Here is a 19,335-nt window from a genome sequence, read left to right on the forward strand (position 1 = left end):
AAAACCAATCCTCTGACAGCAAATGCAACGCCATGTCTGTAGGCCTCCACCTCTCTACAGAGAGGACGCAAATGTTTCGTTATCAACCTTCCCTGGCCAAGATTGGTCATCACATATGATCTGAAGTCTGCCATTTTATAGCGTAGAATATATGCTTCTTTAAAAAGTCTGTTAAGAACTAAGAAAGCGCCATAGGCAGCTGACAGGCTTCTGGGACACCAGCTGGGTACGGCCATGCCAACTCCCCCACAAAGAGGGACGAATCCGAAGGGGGTGGGAAAAGGAAACAAACATTTATTAAGCCAGGCCCTGCGCTAAGCGCTTCACAAATATCTCATTTGGTTTAATTGAATAAGGGCAAGGAGACATTTCGTCGCGGGCCCTTCCGTGAGGTAGGTGTCGTTGTCCCGGGGGCCACCCGGGGGTCTATACGGAGGCCGGCGCTGGGCCCCTTCCCACCTCCATTCGCTTCTCCCCCAGCTATCAAACGCCTGTCAAAACTCCCTCTCAACTGCGCAAGTCCATTCCAAGTTGGCCCCGCCCACTTTGTTTGTCCTGCTTTGGAATTGGCTCTTCTCTAACTTCCGGCATCCCCGGGGGCTTTCCGCTGTCATGGTGGCCTGAGGTTTCTGCCGTCGCGCTGGTCGCTGCGGCCGTCCATCAGGCAGCGGAGTTGCTGGCCCCGCTGACGGGGATGTGACCGCGGGCCCCGCCGGCCTGTCCCGGGCTCCGCGCCAGCTCTCCTGCCCGTCTCCCGCCTTTCCCTCAGCCCGCCATGGCGGGGTCTGGCTGCGTGTGGGGCGCGGAGCCGCCCCGCTTCCTGGAGGCCTTCGGGCGGCTCTGGCAGGTGCAGAGCCGGCTGGGCAGCGGCTCCTCGGCCTCCGTGTACCGGGTGCGCTGCTGCGGGACTCCCGGATCGCCGCCCGGGGCCCTCAAGCAATTCCTGCCGCCCGGCACCACCGGGGCCGCGGCCTCGGCCGCCGAATACGGCTTCCGCAAGGAGAGGGCGGCGCTGGAGCAGTTACAGGGCCACCGAAACATTGGTAACCGTCATCGCCGTCTCCCCGCGCCCAGGGTCACCACTCTCCCCCCACGGCCCGGCTCACCTCCCCCCTCCCGCAAGGCCCCGGTCACCCTCCCCCCACGGCCCTGGTCACCCTCCCCTCGCCCCCGGAGCACCCCTGTTCACTGCGTCCCCGCCTTCGGGGTCCGTCCCCTACACCCTGGACGCTCCTCTTTTAGTCGTCCTTTTCCCGAAGAGGTCACTGTGAGCTCCCAGGGTGAACGTTTTTCCTCCTTTCCGGTTAATTGCCTGTGGGAGGGGGGCAGAGTGGGACAGGGAGGCTTCGTCTTAGAGGCCTTTGCCACCGTGGGTCAGTGGTATGAAATGTGTTTTCACCTCATCGGTGTCAGGACCCAAAAGGGACGTCGTTTTGCTACACAATGACCTCTTATACAGGATCTCTCCCCATGTCCCCCAACAGGCTTTTTCAATTCAATAAACATTTATTAAGTGCCCACTATGTGCCAGGCACTGTCTATAAGTGCTGGAAAAGAAAGGGAAATGTTCCAAGTGCCCGTAATGTGAGTACTGTTAAATTAGGTGCTGGTACCAAGATATACTCCTCTGTGGCTTATAACTGCCTTTAATTGACACTGTGCTCAATTATAGAGGAGAACCTACCCAAGTATTGTTCTCTGAATCTGTGTTATTTGGCTTGGCCATAAACAGATACCTAAAAGCATTTAACACAAGTAGAAAAATCACTGCTTCATACATAGTAGGCACTTAAGAAATGTTTTTGTTATTTGTTATTCAGTCCTGTCTGACTCTTCATGACCTCGTTTGGGTTTTCTTGACAAAGGTACTGGTGTGGTTTGCCATTTCCTTCTCCAGCTTATTTTAGTAAATGTTTATTGTATGAATAAATTAATCTGGAGTTGTAAAACCTTGGGCAGGTAATAGCTATTATTTATTATAATAATTGTATGACTTTGGGTAAGTCACTTAATAGCTGTTATTTATATTAGTTATTATTACAATAACAGCTATCACTTACATAGCACCTTAAGATTTGCAAACTGCTTTACAAAATTATCTCATTTTATCTTTACAACAACCCTGGGAGGCAGGATACTATTATTATCTCCAGGTTAAGTGACTCCTTCAGGGTCACACCTCTAGTTAGTGTCTGAGATTGGCATTTGAACTCTGGTCTTGCCACATTCTACTGACTGAATCACCTAGCCTCCATGTGGGCTTCAGTTTTTCCTATTCTGGAAAATGAGGACTTAGTCTAGATGATCCATAAGAACCTTTATAGCTCTTAAGTCTGTGATCCTAACATGGTTACCATTTTTTCTGGATGATTTATTTTGAAATAAAGATACCTTTTTAAGAAAACTAAACTAACCTATATTATGAGGATATAGTCATGAAATAGGTCTGAAGATATAGGGTCATTTTATGCGTTTGTCAATACTGTAACATAACAAAATCTAATATTCTTTTCTGTTATATGAAATGTAATTGTTATTGAAGATTGACCATGAAAACTGCCTTCCTTTATTATCCTAAGGCTCATGATAAACATAGGATTATCTGTAGCTATTTTAGCAAAAGGCAGCACTTTTCCTTTTTGGTTTGCTGACAGTTTTCAAATTCCTTTTAGAAAGAAGAAATTCATACTACGAGTGATATATCTATATATCTATATATTTGTACTGATTGATAGATGTCTCTCTATGATACTAGTAAATACGAAGAGAGCTTAAGAAAAATATTAAGGCCATAAAATTCATTTTCCAGTCCTAAAAGACTTACTGAATTTCTTTGAAAATTTGAGTTTAAATATCATTGAGCTTCTCCAATTTATTAAGTGACTAAGAGGATAGGAACTAAACCTGTGATTTTATTGGCCTAAAGAACTCATTGAGGAAACTTCCTCTATCAGTGCTAATCAACGTTTTCTCTGCAGCACTGAGAGGTGGTCACATAGCCAATATGTGTCAGAGGCTGGTCTTAAACCCAAGTCTTCTTGGCCCTGAGACTGACTTTCTATCCACTCTACCACTCTGCCTCTGCTATTATGATTAATAATCCCTATTAAAATCACAGATAATAAACTGACATATTTGGTATCAGAGGTACTCTTATTGCCTCTCCCCCTTCTCCACCCCTTCATTGATTTGTTTTCTCTTGTGGCATTCATTTTATCTATTGATCAATTTTATTGTGCATTCTAAATTCATATTCTCTCACTTCCTAGTACTTACTGAAATTTGAAACTGTTTATAATAGTTAATGTGTTTTGTAATCAACTTTTAAAGATTATCATATGCAGTTAAATGTGTGTGTTTTGGTCTGGTTGCCAAGAGGCTTGTTATTAGAATATGTATTTATCTTTTAGTATTATCCTTGTCAAGAGCTTCTGTGATCTGTTAAGACACACTGTAACTTCTCATATTAATTTTGGGATCTATAATTTGTTTCTTGTTTTAGTGACCCTATATGGAGTATTTACGATACAATTTTCTCCAAATATGCCATCACGTTGTCTGCTTCTTGAACTACTGGATGTCAGTGTTTCGGAACTACTTTTATATTCTAGTCACCAAGGGTGTTCCATGTGGATGATCCAGCACTGTGCCAGAGATGTTTTAGAGGCCTTGGCTTTTCTTCATCATGAGGGTTATGTCCATGCAGACCTAAAGCCACGTAATATACTATGGAGTGCAGAGAACGAGTGCTTTAAACTCATTGACTTTGGTCTTAGCTTCAAAGAAGGCAATCAGGTATGAGAGTGTCCTTTCTTCATAGTTGAAAGCAGCATGATTTAGTAATCTAAGCCAATCCATGGACTTATATTTCATAGCAGAAGTGGTTTAACTACAGTTTGGAGACAATTTTATCTGACATAATGGAATGTCAGGGAAGAAGGGAACAAAATTTGTTTTATGTCTAGCAAGTTTCCTGAGGGCACTGAGATAAGAATCTTGTATTTCTTTGGCTGCTACTGCCTTTAAAAAAACAAAAGGTTGCAAATGGAAAGGTATCACAGAATTTGTTAGTAGAAGAAAAAAGATTAAAAGGCAGCTCTCAGTGGTAATATTTGACAGTTGTCTGCCGAGGTATCTGCCTGATTGCTGTGATCCTAATGTTTGTTAAGGGTCTGGGCCACCCTTCCTACCAGAATTCATCTCATAGCTCTAATAGGCTCTCTTTATCATAGTTTATTGGGTCTCTGTTGAGTGCCCTAATTTGTTAGTAGCTCATGGACGTGAAAATTCTGTCTAAATGTACTTTTGTGCATTTATTACCCTGGAGTTCTAAGCATGCGATATGCTTGATTGTAGGAACAGCTTAACTGCTGTGCCAAAAATTAGAATAGCCATTTCATGATGCCATCAACACTACTGACTTGGCAGTGAGCTACTAGAAAGAGTATATTGTATAATAGAAAAATATGGGAGATGGAAGCATTTTCTCTTCTCAGTTGGTTTGTATTGTTCTATTCTTAATCATCTTTAGGATGTAAAGTATATTCAGACAGACGGGTATCGGGCTCCAGAAGCAGAATTGCAGAATTGTTTGGCCCAGGCTGGGCTACAGAGTGAAACAGAATGTACCTCAGCTGTTGATTTGTGGAGCCTTGGAATCATCTTACTGGAAATGTTCTCAGGAATGAAACTGAAACATACAGTCAGATCTCAGGAATGGAAGGTAAGCTGGTCCACTACTTTAATTTCGAGCATGTTAATAGATATTTCCATCATATTGACCTTTGTAAAAATGCCACTTACATAAGAATAGTCACACTGAAGACTCTGTGATCTCTCTTCTCCTACCCTCTATTGTTAACTGTGTGTGCAGCTGTGAATAAGTCACTTTCTTTGAGCCTGAGTTTTCTCATCTCTAAAATGGAGATAATGCTTGTAATACCTGCTTACCTTACAGAACTATTACGAGAATAGAATGAGATAATATATGTCAAAAGCTTGAAAAATGTAAAGCACTTGAAATGTTTTTCTTTGTTATAAGGGATTATCCAGTAGAAGGGTGGGTGGTTGAGGAGAAAAAAGTGTGCTATGAAAACAAAAGACAATCATAAAAAAATTTTTTTTTAATGTAAAATTTTCTATGTAAGGTATTTTTTGTAATTTCAGTACTTTAGGGAAGTTAGTCCCGTTATTTTATGAATAATGCCATGCTAAGAAATCAGAACAACTTTTGGTATCAGCAAGTATTTATGAGTCCCTGCTCCAGCACTTTGTACTATCACTGAACATGGATCAATCCCAACTTGTGCTCATTATATTGCTGACATTGCAGGGCATGGAAGGAGCATTCACCTAGTGTGTGCTCTTAGTGTTTACTTTGGGTGGAATGAATTTACCCAGGGGCTGACAAAGGAGGACAGAGCAGAGCTAGGATTTGAACCCAAGTCCTCTGACTCCAAATTGTTCTGTTCTTTTCACCCCAGGATTCTGCCTTCTGTTGTGTTTAAGGGATACAGTAACAAAACAAGCCTAGTATAGGAGGGAGCGCATTACTATTGTTCTCTACCATGCTTATTCATTCATTTCAGAAAAAGAGGAGATACAGTAGGAGAGAGATGCAGTTGTAAGCAAAATGTATCATACAAATAGATGTGTAAGAAAAACTGCTAGAAACCAGAGAGGGTCTTCAGGTATCACAAAATATCTATGTCAGATATGAAAAAAGATAACATGCTTTAGATACCAACTAGCTATGCTTACTGGATCAGAATACGTGCAAAGGTACATCTGTGTTCTGTACTTCTTTGAACCCTCTGGTGTAGATGGAGATTGACATAATTCCATAGATTTTTTTCTGCACTAAAAATACCTTCTAAAAGGCCCAGATTCTCACCATATGCTACAGACATTTGTAGATTATATTGCTCATTCAGTGTAACAAATAACAAGTATGGATTTTCTTTTTTTTTTAAATATATTTATTTATTTATTTTTAGTTTTCAACAACCACTTCCATAAGATTTTGAGTTCCAAATTTTCTCCCCATCTCTCCCCTCCCCCCACCCCAAGATGGCATGTAAATTGATATCGGCTCAACATATACATTCATATTAAACCTATTTTCACATTAGTCATGTTGTAAAGAAGAATTAGAACCAATGAGACAAACCACGAGAAGAAGAAACAAAAATAAAGAGAGAGAAAGCAAATAATATGCTTTGATCTGCATTCAGACTCTATAGTTCTTTTTCTGGATGTAGACAGCATTTTCAATCATGAGTCTTTGGGAGTTGTTTTAGATCGTTGCATTGCTAAGAAGAGATAAGTCTATCAAAGTTAGTCATCACACAGTGTGGCTGTTACTGTGTACAGTGTTCTCCTGGCTCTGCTCACTTCACTCAGAATCAGATCATATAATTCTTTCCAGGTTTTTCTGAAGTCTACCTGCTCATCATTTCTTATAGCACAGTAGTACTCCATTACATTCATATATCACAACTTGTTCAGCCATTCCCCAACTGATGGGCATCCCCTCAATTTCCAATTCTTTGCCACCACAAAAAGAGCTGCTGCAAATATTTTTGTACATGTGGGTCCTTTTCCCATTTTTATGATTTCTTTGGGATACAAACCTAGAAGTGGTACTGCTGGGTCAAAGGCTATGCAAAGTTTTATAGCTCTTTGGGCATAGTTCCAAATTGCTCTTCAGAATGCTTGGATCATTTCACAACTCCACCAACAATGCATTAATGTTCCAATTTTCCCACATCTTCTCCCACACTTACCATTTTCCCGTTTTGTCATGTTAGCCAATCTGATAGGTGTGATGTGGTGTCTCAGAGTTGTTTTGATTTGCATTTCTCTAATCAGTACTGATTTAGAGCACTTTTTCATGTGACTATAGACAGCTTTAATTTCTTCATCTGAAAACTGCCTTTCATATCCTTTGACCATTTGTCAGTTGGGGAATGACCTGTATTCTTACAAATTTGACTCAGTTCTCCATATATTTTAGAAATGAGGCCTTTATCAGAGATATTGGTTGTAAAAATTCTTTAATTTTCTGCTTCCCTCCTAATCTTGGTTGCATTGGCTTTGTTTGTGCAAAAATTTTTAAATTTAATGTAATCAAAATTATCCAGGTATGGATTTTCAAATCAATTATTACAAAGGAGAGCATTGCCTAAGGATCTTCCATTAAGTAGGCAGGAAAGGTCGCAAATCAAGTCATTGCCTTCTCCTGTCTTCCTGTGCTAATTTAACATTTACCAACACAACTGTTTGGTGTTGTCCAGGTACTGAACAGGAGGATGAGGCAGATCTGAAGAAAGTTTGAAATCTAACAGGCATTCCACAAAATATCTGTTCACTCAAGTTTGCACTTGATGTTTTTTTGAACTATGCTATTACATAGCTGGCAGCTAGGTGGCGCAGTGGATAGAGTGCCGGGCCTGAAATCAGAAAACTCTGGCCTCAGACACTTAAGTAGCTGTGTGACCCTGGGCAAATCACTTAACCCTGTTTGCCTCCGTTTCCTCATCTGTCAAATGAGCTGGAGAAGGAAATGGTAAACCACTCCGGTGTCTCTGCCAAGAAAACCCCAAAATGGGGTCATGAAGAGCTGGACATGACTGAAGTGACTTACAACAACATTATGCGATGTTTTTTGTGCTAGAGTTCATTTACACATCACTTATCCTTAATCATACATGTGTTGTAAGATCATTGAGGCCAGATACTGTGTCCTATATTTTTTATCCCCATAACACTTAATATATTGTTAGAAGAAATATTCAATGCTAGTAGGATTGAATCGAGTTACCAAAAGATGTCCTTTCTTCCTCTTTCTCTTCTCCCTCAGGCAAACAGTTCAGCTATTATTGATCACATATTTGCCAGTAAAGCTGTGGTGACCTCTGCAATCCCAGCCTATCACCTCAGAGACCTTATCAAAAGGTACATTACACACTTCTGAAATTTGCTGTGATTAGTAAATGAGGTTCAAATGCGTAAGAGGTTTTGCTCTCTAAGAAGTACTTGCATATCCTATAGAAGTTACTTTGTATTAAGAGTCAGAATTCTAAGATGGCTTAACTGCTACATTGTGGTGCAGTGCAGTGCTGGAAGTGGGGCCAGGAGACCTGGGCTTGAATCCTGGTTCAGGCATTTGGTCAGCGTGCTCCTCTGCAAGTTGCTAAACTTCCCTGTATGTGATTATTTCTTGACTGTGAAGTGTAGGAACAGTAATAGTTATGTGACAGTGTTCTGGGAATCTTGAAGTGATATCTAAATCTTTTATTATTCATGTTGTATTCAAAAGAATTATGGGCTGCTTTTTGTTGAGAACCAGATGCTGTGCCCTTTCTAAAACTGACCTGGCAACTGTTTGTTAACTACTGGTTAAAAAAAAAAAATCTCTGTTTCCTTGGCCTCTTGAAGCTTTGGGCGGATGTTTATACTTGAGGGAGAAGGAGAACATTTTTAAAGTCACTTAGATATTGAATCAGTTACTTAATCTCTGTGCCTTAGTCTTGCTATCCATAAAGTGAAATAAATATTTTCATTACTTGCTATTCCTCCACAACATTTTTGTAATGATAAAGTAAGATAATATTTGTGAAAATGCTTATGAAGTAAGAAGCACAATAATTCAGATTGTTTAATTCTACATTTTTCTCCCAGTTTTCACTGAGCTTATTGATCAGAAGTGGATGATCAGTGAACTTCCTGGTACAAAGGAAAAGGGGCACCCAAATGATCCCAAAATGAAGTACAATATTGTCTATGACATTTAAAACAAAAATCCTGATAATTTTTTATAACATATCAAACATTTACAAAATTATTTATTTTTAAGAGCCTTTTAGGGGCAGGAATGTTTCTGAGATCTTTCAAACAAATCCAAATACACTGTGTATAGCTTATAAGTAAATAATAATGTGGCATATTAATATGACATTTTTTGGTTTCTGGCCATATGGAGCAGAAGTGAGCATGCTGTAGAGGGAGGTTGTGGAAAAATGGATGTCACGATTGAATTATGGTTTCACAAATATTGTTTTACACATAGGTTTACTAACTCAAATTAATTTTTAATTAGCTGGGATTAGTTTAAATCATTTGCTATTCCATTTAAAATAACTCCAACAATATAAAATACTTAGGAGTCTACCTGCCAAATAAACCCAGGAACTGTATGAACACAGTTACAAAACCCTTTTCACACAAATAATGTCAGATGTAAACAATTGGAAAAATATCAATTGCTCATGCGTAGACCAAGTCAATATGAAAATGACAATTCTATATAAATTAATTTACTTACTCAGTGCCATACCAGTCAAACTACCAAAAACTATTTTATAGAGCTAGAAGAAATAGTAACAAAATTCATCTGAAAGAACAAAAGGTCAAGAACATCAAAGTAGTTAATGAAAAAAAATGCAAATGAAGGTGGCCTAGCCATACCAGATCTCAAGCTATGTTATAAAATGGCAGTCATCAAAACTATCTTGTACTGGCTAAGAAATAGAGTGGTGGATCAATGAAACAGATTAGGTATGCAGGACACAGTAGTAAATGACCATAGTAATCTAGTTTTTGATAAATTATTTATTGTTGCACTAGCCTATATTCAGCCTTGAAAGGAGAATTTAAGGACTGAAAAAACTGGATAATTAACATTCTACTTGAAAGGCAGAATAACCTAATAGAAAGAGACTAGAATAAAAATTTAGGAGATATAAGTCCCATTGCTGGCTTTATTGTTTGGAGAGAGTTATCTTGGGCAAATCATGCATTAACTTGACATATGTCTCCTGCTCAGAAATTTTCTTTAGATTGCTGTAGCCTGTTGACTAAAGTTGATTGGTGTTCAAGGCCCTGAGCAATTCAATTCAATTCAACAAGCATTTATGTAGTGGCTTTTCTTTCAGGTACTCGGTGCTTGGTTCTGGGAATTCAAAGGGAAAAGATAGGCCCTGCTGTCATGGAATTTACCTGTTAGCCGGGGGAGGGAGAAGGGAATATGGAGGAGAGCATATAAAAAAAAATCTCACATGGGGAGAGTAAAGACATGCTCAAAGGGAGAGTTTCAGACAAAGTCTTAGGTTATGTCGGAGGAGGAGCTGACCACGCTCTGGTATTGCCTGCCACCTGCCTTCTTAGACTTTTCTCTTAGTTCTCAGGCCTGGTCTTTGTTCCAAGAACAGTCCCTCAGTGTGAACTCTGCCACTGCTGTGTCTGTGCTTTATGGTTTCCTAACACTGCAGTATCCCCTGCCCTCTCTGTTTCTTTCATAATCTGACTTAGGCGCCACTGCCAGGAGGCATTTCTCAGTCCTTCATATCAGAGGCTTGTTTTGCATCTCTGCGACATACTTGACACAAGTTACTGTATGTCAGAGTTGTTTATATTTGTGTCTTACCCCCCTCTTCAGCTGTCAGCTCCTTGAGGCTCTTGTCTAACCTTTGGATCCCCTCTATGGCCAGCAGGACATTGAACCCAGTTGGTGCTTAATGAGTGTTTAATGTTGAATTGGTTATTTAATCTCTTTGTGCCTTGGTCTTGCTATCCATAAAGTGAAATATATATTCATTACTTGCTATTCCCCCACAGCATTTTTATGATGATAAAATAAGATAATATTTGTGAAAATGCTTATGAAGTAAGAAATACAATAATTCAACTTGTTGAATTTTATTTTTTCCCCCCAATTTTCACCAAGCTTATTGATTAAAAGTGGATGATCAGTAGATTTCTCAGTGCAGAGGGAAAGGAGATCCCAGTGAAAGTGGTGATTCTTTAACATCACTGTAAATTATATTTATCATTTCAGATGCATATGAAACAGTTTCCGCTAACTTTAAATTTAGTTTCTCTTCTTTTTCTCACTGTTAGTATGTAGACTTTGTAGCTCAACTTTGCAATGATACCAGGAACTTTTCAATATATTATTTTAAATGGTTGTATTTTAGAGACATTGAATTAAAAAAGAAAATTCTTTCCTCTTTTAGCATGCTTCATGATGACCCGGGCAGAAGAATTCCAGCTGACATGGCACTGTGCAGTCCCTTCTTTAGCATTCCTTTTGGTAAGTGATGGTTGTAAAATACAAATTCTCTTTTGATCAGTTCAAAATCACCTGTATTATTGGAGTTAATGAATATTCTCAGTTAATTCACTTTTCTTTTTGCCCTTCTACTGCTATCTACCAAATTGTTTTTTCAGAGTGTTCTCATTTTAACAATGTAACCTGTTTTCATAGCCCCTCATATTGAAGATTTGGTAATGCTTCCTACTCCTGTGCTAAGACTGCTGAATGTTTTGGATGATGACTATCTTGAGAATGAGGAAGAATATGAAGGTAAATCAGTAATAACTATCTGTAATCTTAACAGAGAATTAGGGAGGGCTAGTGGTTTGAGTTTTTAGATATTTTTAGTTGTATATTTTAAAATTGAGATTTTTCTTCAGCACATTTACTTTTTTTTTTTGTCTTCAGGTCATTCAAAATTGCTCATGAGGTGCCTTTTCCTTTCTTATCACTCCTTTTTCTCTGTTATTTTTCATTGTACTCTGTATACCAGTTCCCAGGTCTAGATTGTCACATCATTTTGCCCTTCCCATATTTAATGCTATCCCTCCCTCCTCTCACTTAAAATTTTGCCCCAAACTCCTTTTTCTATGAAACTTTCCCAGGCTAACCTCACCTAGTTTTAGTCACCCAGTTATTGCCTTGAATACTTCCTTCCACCCTTCTTCATACTTAGCCAAGTGTACAATTCCAATAGCTATGACTGTTTATAGACTTTCTATGTTTTTGTCTGTGTTTATTTTACCTTTGTGGGTATCTTATATCTTCCTTTATATGTTCCTTAATGACAGGGCCACATGTAACTTTTCTTTGTATCTGCCCTGTGCCAACCATAGGGCTGGAAACACAGTGGGTAGCCTTTAAATGTCTGAATTACTGCTTTTCATACTGTTAAATTTTGCAAGTTTTATGCTTCTGTAGCTCTTATGAAGTATTAAGATAATTCTTTATTGAAATAGCTTTCTAATGCTTAAATTTTTATTAATTCAGATGGGCAACATCATTATATGATAGTATTTGCTGAGTTCAAATAGTTTGTTCCATCAGAAGCTGTCATAAAAATTAAATGGTTATTTAAAACTTACATTGATCTTTAGAGTACTAGAGAAAGTACCTGGTTTCTCATTTCTGGACTATTTGATATTCTAAATCAAATGAGTTTACATGTGCAAAGTACTTGGCAAACTTCAGAGTGCTGTATAAATGCTAGCTAGTATTAAATGTTTTAATAAGAGAAAGCTTGCTAATTGTAAGCAAGGGAGTAACTGTCATTTTCCTTTAACAATCAGATGTGGTAGAAGATGTGAGAGAGGAGTGTCAGAAGTATGGACCAGTGGTGTCTCTGCTTGTTCCAAAGGAGAATCCTGGCAGAGGTCAGGTAAGCAGACTGTGTGAGAGCAGGAGAGGTACAGTCCACATGAATTAAATGAGCATTTAAAAAATATTTTTCTTATTTCAACATTTGCTAAGCACCTGCCTGTGCAGTGCACCATACTTGGTGCTAGAGATTCAGAGCCAGAGATGGAGCAACCCTTTTTTTAAGGAACTTAGCCTCTGCTGAGAGATGGAGCATATAGTAAAGTGGGAAAAACACTGGCTTTGGAGTCAGAGGATCCAGGTTCAAAACTTCACTCCTAATGCTTACTACCAGATAAACTTGGGCAGATCACTAGACTTCCTTGATCTTAGTTTCCTTATCTGTAAAATAAGGAGGTTGCATTAAATAGCTCCACATCTGTAATCCTGTGTACACAGATATGCACAAGATAGTTTAATAATAAATGCAGGGTATTTTGAGGAAAGAAAGACATCCACACACTTGAGGAGTCAGAAAAGGTATCACAGAAGTGCCATCGGAATGGAACCCAAAAGAGCTTAAGGATTCTGAAATACAGAAATGAGGTGATGCCTTTTTGCCATGTGGGGACAGATTGTGTGAAAACGGGGGCTGTGTTTATGGAATTTTGGATATGGGAATCAAATGATCACAGAATTTTGCAGTTGGAAGGGACCTCAATGGCTGTCTGGTCCAATCTATATATGAAAGAAATCCTTCCTATAACATACTCTGCACCTGGTTATTCAGTCTCTGCTTAAATAGTATAAATTAAACACCTGCTATGTGCCAAGAGCTGGAAAGCAATAAGTAATCCAGTTTGACAGAAACATAAAGTTTATGAAGGAGAATAATGTTAAGACTGAAAAGACAGGTTGGAAATAAATTGTAGAGAGGCTTAAAAGCTAGGCTGACAAGCTTGTATTTTATTCTGGATTATCCTGTAGGCAGGTGTCAGACTGATAACCTACAAAACTCCTGAGTGCTGCATGAACCAGATTAAAGTGTTAATTGGGAATGTTTAAGAAAATAAAAATACAGTAAATGATAGATAATATTAATTTGTGTTTTTTTTTAAATTATCGTATGGCCTGTAGGGCTGTCTTCTTATTTGAGGCTGATATTGCAGCTATAGGCAGTAGGGAGTCACTGAAGGTTTTTGAGCGGGCAGCAACCTGATCAGAGCTGTCTCTTAAGATTATTTTCACATCCATGCAGAGGTTGAATTGGAGAGAGGAAAGTGTGAGGGCAGTGAAATTACTTAGGCTATTATAATAATCTAGGTGTGAGGCAACAAAGTCCTAACTGTTGATGGGATTGTGAGTAGAGGAAGCGGTGGACATAAATGAGTTATTGTGAGGGTACAATTGATACGGGATGAGTAAAGAGTCAAGGATGATGTCATGAATAAAAATCTGAGTGACTAGTAGAAGAGTGCCTTCCAAAGAAACAGGTTGGAAAGAAGGATGAGCTTGAAGGGGGGAGAAGGGATTGATGATAATTTCCATATTTTGACGTCATGATTTTGAGATTCCTATAAGACATCCCGGTAGAGACAGGCAGTTGATCATACAAGACCAGATATAAGGAGAAAGATTAGGGAATAGAAGTATGGATTTGAAATCCAGGATTTTTGTTTATTGATGACTTATTATATTAAGTATATTCCCCCCCCCAAAAAAATAAATGTATATATTTGCATTTAGTTCAAACAGTGGAGTTATGTGAATTTTACTTTTCTGTTTTGTCTGATGCATGGTATTTATAATGGAATTTTGTAGAAGCGACACTTGAGAAAAACAAAGTAGAGATTAGAGAGGTCAGGTAGTATAGTAGCAAGTACAATGAAACCAGGCTCAGAAAGCCAAGCTTGTAGCACAGACTGCCAGAAGCTAATTGTGGCTTGGGGGCCTCCATTTTCACATCTTTAGTATGAATGAAACTGTTGTCCTAAGTGATCCTACAGGTTTTTTTTGTTTGCTTTTGGGGGTTATTTTTTTGCACTTTGATACAATATGATCTTGTGGTTCTAAGTGAAATTCAGTAGTTAGTGAACTTAAGAAGAGGGCCTCCTTATGTCTGGAAAATTTTTATTGTTGCCAAAACAACATGAAAGACAGATCTCATTCTGCTTCTTATACAGAGAGATTCCTTACTATAAAATTTTACTGACCATGGATTATTTTAATCCAGACTTATTTTATGTATGGGAAATTCCTAGTGTGGAAAGCTCTCTCCACTGATGCGTATCAGCAGTTTGTCCATAATTTATGGTCTCAGAGAGATGCCTGGACAAGGAGAGGTTAAAAGATCTGGCCATGGTCTCACAGCCAGTCTGTATTAGGACAAGAGTAGAACCAAGGTTTTTGTGGCTCCAAAGGTTAGCCCTCTGGTCACTACACTATGCTGCTTCTCAGGTGTTTGAATTAAAAGAGAGAAAAAAAACAATTTCTTCCATTATTAATAAAACATTATTACTGCATATTACACTTAACTCTGTGACTGCCAGGAGCATACTAAATCTGATTCTTCTTTTCTGCATCCTTATTCGTACCCCAGCCCCTCCATCCTGGGACCCTTTTTCTTCCCTCTTTCCTCTTTCTCAGAGATCTCATCAGCTCCCACAGATTCAGTTATCATCTATATACAGATGACTCACAGATCTATACATCCATCCCTAATCTCTCCTGAACTTATCAGGCTTCACCAACTACCTATTTGATGTTTGATACTGAATGTCCCACAGATATCTTAAACTCAGTATGTCCCCAACTGAACTCATCATCTTTTATACTCAAACCCTCTTCTCTTCTGTCCTTCCCCCTCCTTTTTTTTCTTTTCTTTTTTGTTGAGCCTACTGCTGTCTTTCCAGTCACCCAGGTTTTTAACCTAGGAGTCGTCCTCAACTATTCATATCCGTTGCCAGTGTCTCCAAATAGCCAGTCAGTTGCAGAGTTGTGTCAATTCCACTTCTAAAACACCCCTTGCATTTGCCCCTTTGTCTACAGCACTCTTGTGTAGGTCCTCATCACCTTTTGATTAGAATGGGGAACCTGCAGCCTTGAGGCCATACGTGGCCCTCTAGGTCCTCAAGTACAGCCCTTTCAAACTTCACAGAACAAATCCACTTAATAAAAGGATTTGTTCTGTAAAACTTAGACTCAATCATAAGGCTGCACCCAAGGACCTAAAAGGCCACATATGGCCTTGAGGTCACAGGTTCCCACCTCTGGCACTAGACTATCAAGGTGGCCACATAGTTGTATCTTCCCTCTACAGTCCATCCTCCATATAACAGCCAAAGTGCTACCCCTAAAGTATGGATCTGACCTTGTCACACCCTTGCTTGAAAAGGGCAGTGACTTTATAGGGCCTCCCTCTGTTTAGCATTTAAAGACCTTGGTGATTTGGCTCCAGTCTGCCTTTGCAGGTTTACTATCACTTAATTCCCCTCACACTCCATATGATAGCCAGACTGGCTTCTTGCTGTTCTTACATCATATTCCCTCTCCTTTTTCTCTGCCTCTGAACAGGCTGGTCTCCATGCTTGGAAGGCCCTCCCTCCTCACCTTTGCCTCTTAGAACTCTGAGCTTCCATCAAGCTCAGCTTAGTGCCACTATTTATATCAGTCAGCAAGCTTTTATTAAATGCCTGTTCTATGCCCAGAACAGCGCTAGGCACCGGGGATACAAATTCAGAGAATGAAACAATTTCTACTAACGTGAGAGACAAAGCATATGTAAAAAATGTTCACAACAACCCTGAGAGGTGGGTGTTATTCTTGTCTCCATTTTACGGATGAGAAAAATGAGTCATAGGGAAGTTATGTGACTTGCCTAGGGTCACATAGCTAGTAAGTACCTGAGACTGGATGTCAACTCAGGTCTTCCTGACTCCAGATCCAGGAGTCTATCCCCTGGGCTACCTTGCTGCCCCTGGATGTTGTTTCCCTTCAATAGACTGTGAGCTCCTTAAATCCCGGGATTGTTTTGTTTTGTCTTTGAATACCCAGTGCCTAGCACATAGTAGCTTATAGTAGCACGTAGTTGGTTGATTGGAAGGTGGGGTGAGATTTTTTTTTAAAATGTTTCTATCATTTAAAAGTTCAAAGTATTCAGAGAGCTCTTCCCTGTCACATTCTGTCTTATTTGATATTGTCAAAAGTGGGGTGTGGTGTAGTGGAAAGAGAACTTGGAGGCATCAAGAGGCTTGGATTAGAGTTGCAGCTTTGCCAGTGTCTCCAACTAGGCAACCTTGGATTTATTGATTGAAATGCATGTAGACCTAATCACTTTCCCTCTCTAGAGATGTTGAAAGCCAAACATAGAAGATAAATACCAAAATAAAAAAGTTTGTTGACTACAAGAGACATCTGCCTTTTATATAGTATGGACAAGTGGAGTCTTCAAAGAATAAAGGGCATTTGCCAAATGTATATTACATATATTTTTACCTTTAAGGCAGAGTGAACCTATGAGACTGTCATAATAAATTGTCATAAATGCTACAGGACATCTTAAGTTCTAATTCTGAGAATATTAGGTACAAGTACAATTAAGGTCGGATTTTAAAATGATAATAACATGAGCTTACAATTACATAAAATATAGTACTTTGTAGCTTCCAGAGTGCTTTCATAGCCATTATATTATTTGCTTCTCAGAATAATCCTTTGAGACAAGATAGATACTCACATATATACATATATATACATGTATGTATATATATCTATGTGTATATATATACACACACACACACATATTCATACACATATCCCAAAGCAACATTATCCCTATTTTATAGATCAGGACATGGAAACCTGGATAAGTTAAGTGATTTGCCCAAGGTCACAGAGGTAATAAGTGAGCAGAGGTGGGCATTAAACCTCAATTTTCGGACTCATAAACCCATGGGTTGTTTTGTTTTGTTTTGTTTTTTGTTTGTCTCTGTTACATCACAATGCTCACTAATAGGTATTTTAAAAATACCTGTTTAAATAAATGAACTCATTTTTGGGGGGGGAGGGGTTATTAGGTCTGAACCTGTGATTTCATTGATACAGAAATCTCAGGGAGAAAATTACATCTACTAATGCTGATTAGCCACAGTTCTGTTCTGCAATTTAGAAGCTGTTTGCAATATTGAAATTCTTTGTGGGCCTTATCAAATGAAATTTAAGCCTCAGAGATGTTTCTTTGGGAGGGGAAAAAAATGCCATATTGGGATGAAATACACTAGTGTGTTAAACCTCAGATTTTTTGATGAAACACAAATCAAATTACAGGTTTGTTTGTTTGTTTTTTTCCAACAAAGACCTAATGAATCAATTTGAGCCAGAACCAAAGGAACAATTATTGACTTACCAATTTTTTTAAAATTTTGAGATTACAGATAAAAGTGCTAAAAATCTTCTGAACCCAGAATGTGAACTTTGTATAATTTAGAATAAGGAGAGTATGCAACAGTGGAAGCCAACAGTTGAAAATCTGATTTAACTGCATAAAAAATACACTCATTTTATACTGGCAGAATCCTTAATCAATAGGCATGTCATAAACCTAGCTGTCTTGTGTTCAAGAGCTGCCCTTGAGAGAGATATTAGAGTTGTAGCTGAGAAGTTCTTCTTTAAAAATAAATCCTTCTCTAAACCACAATCTAATTTTTATTTCATCTCTTGCCGAATTGGAATGTGTGACACAGGAGCTGGGGAATAATTCTTGAACTAATTACATGTTGTACCCAGAATATGTTATTGAGGTTTATAAAACCTCTACCAAAGTAGGCTTTAGTCGGAGAAAATGCTGGGGTAATTGTGAACCAAACATGGCACAGATATTACCATTTAAAAGGAGGCCAATATATTTGAAATGGAGAAACCATTCATCAGAGAATAATGCCCATTACATAGCTTTGCTGTTAAATTTCAAAAGATAAGCTACAGAAGTGTCTCTCTCCCTTTTCTATACTGAAGCAAAATACTGATGTTATTGGGTCAGGCAATGACAAAATGAAGATAAGTTTTACTTTCTATCTCAGATGAGAGTGGAAATGCTGTGAGTCAGATAGTGGTAGAGAAGTAGTAGAGTATAACATATAAGTTGTATATAATACCACTTGTAACTGCCCTTTGGATGAATGATCTCCACGTATCAAACTAGATATTTCTGTGAAGACAGGGTCCCTAGGCTAAAATTTAAGGACTGTTTGGCCAGTTATTCCCTTTCTAAAAAGTTGAGGTTACCTTTAGGAAAATATACATTGCTTTCTGGAGTCATCTAAACATGTCCTTTGTGGCTAACAGTGTCTACCTCTGTACTATTCATATAGTAAAAATGTAACCATTTTCATTTAAACTTTGAACTTTTAAGTAGAATTGTATTTTAAGAAAGTGCTTCAACAGGGGTTTTGACGCAAACAAACTTAATGTTACTTTCTCTGTCCTTCTTAGGTCTTTGTTGAATATGCAAATGCCGGCGACTCCAAAGCTGCCCAAAAATTACTGACTGGAAGGATGTTTGATGGGAAGTTTGTTGTGGCCACATTCTACCCACTGAGTGCCTATAAGAGGGGATATCTGTACCAAACCTTGCTTTAATCACTGACCTGCTGTCAGGAGACTTCTTGAAGCTCCTCTTATTCCATTTTCTAGGTTATTGTGTTTCCCATCTGAATGCAAAAGAAGCTTACCATCCTAATGGGAGTAATTTGTATATTTAATCCTATTGGCCTACCGCGTTTTCCAAACAGTGATTGCAAACTAAATCCTATTTCATACTGGGTAGGACAGGACCTTCTGCCTAAACACTGAAGTGTTTTATAGCATTCATGTGACATCCCTTGTCTCAGCAGTAGGGCAGGTGCTGACATTCAATATAGAATCCAGAAAAAAGTAATTCAGTAGTG

The 19,335-nt window shown here is 38.8% G+C and overlaps 1 protein-coding gene across 1 annotated transcript; it reads left to right on the plus strand.

Moving 5' to 3' along the window:
- The first annotated feature begins 775 nt into the window (after nucleotides 1-775).
- Nucleotides 776-19,329, plus strand: UHMK1 (U2AF homology motif kinase 1). The gene is made up of 8 exons (XM_027868446.1): nucleotides 776-1,043; nucleotides 3,503-3,795; nucleotides 4,532-4,723; nucleotides 7,862-7,956; nucleotides 11,016-11,092; nucleotides 11,267-11,365; nucleotides 12,385-12,473; nucleotides 18,881-19,329. The coding sequence occupies exons 1-8, from the start codon at nucleotides 776-778 to the stop codon at nucleotides 19,025-19,027; spliced, it is 1,260 nt and encodes a 419-aa protein (XP_027724247.1). The 3' UTR covers nucleotides 19,028-19,329.
- The last annotated feature ends 6 nt before the right edge of the window (nucleotides 19,330-19,335 follow it).

Source organism: Vombatus ursinus, unplaced genomic scaffold (genome assembly GCF_900497805.2).
Source record: "Vombatus ursinus unplaced genomic scaffold, bare-nosed wombat genome assembly UNPS02014789.1, whole genome shotgun sequence".
Lineage (NCBI taxonomy): Eukaryota > Metazoa > Chordata > Mammalia > Diprotodontia > Vombatidae > Vombatus > Vombatus ursinus.

What these genes read in the sequence shown, in the direction of transcription:
- UHMK1 (XM_027868446.1), top strand. Translation starts at nt 776, where the DNA reads ATGGCGGGGTCTGGCTGCGTGTGGGGCGCGGAGCCGCCCCGCTTCCTG. An exon ending in ACAGGGCCACCGAAACATTG is followed by an intron (nt 1,044 to 3,502) that starts GTAACCGTCATC and finishes TTCTTGTTTTAG; the next exon opens with TGACCCTATATGGAGTATTT. An exon ending in CTTCTTTAGCATTCCTTTTG is followed by an intron (nt 11,093 to 11,266) that starts GTAAGTGATGGT and finishes CTGTTTTCATAG; the next exon opens with CCCCTCATATTGAAGATTTG.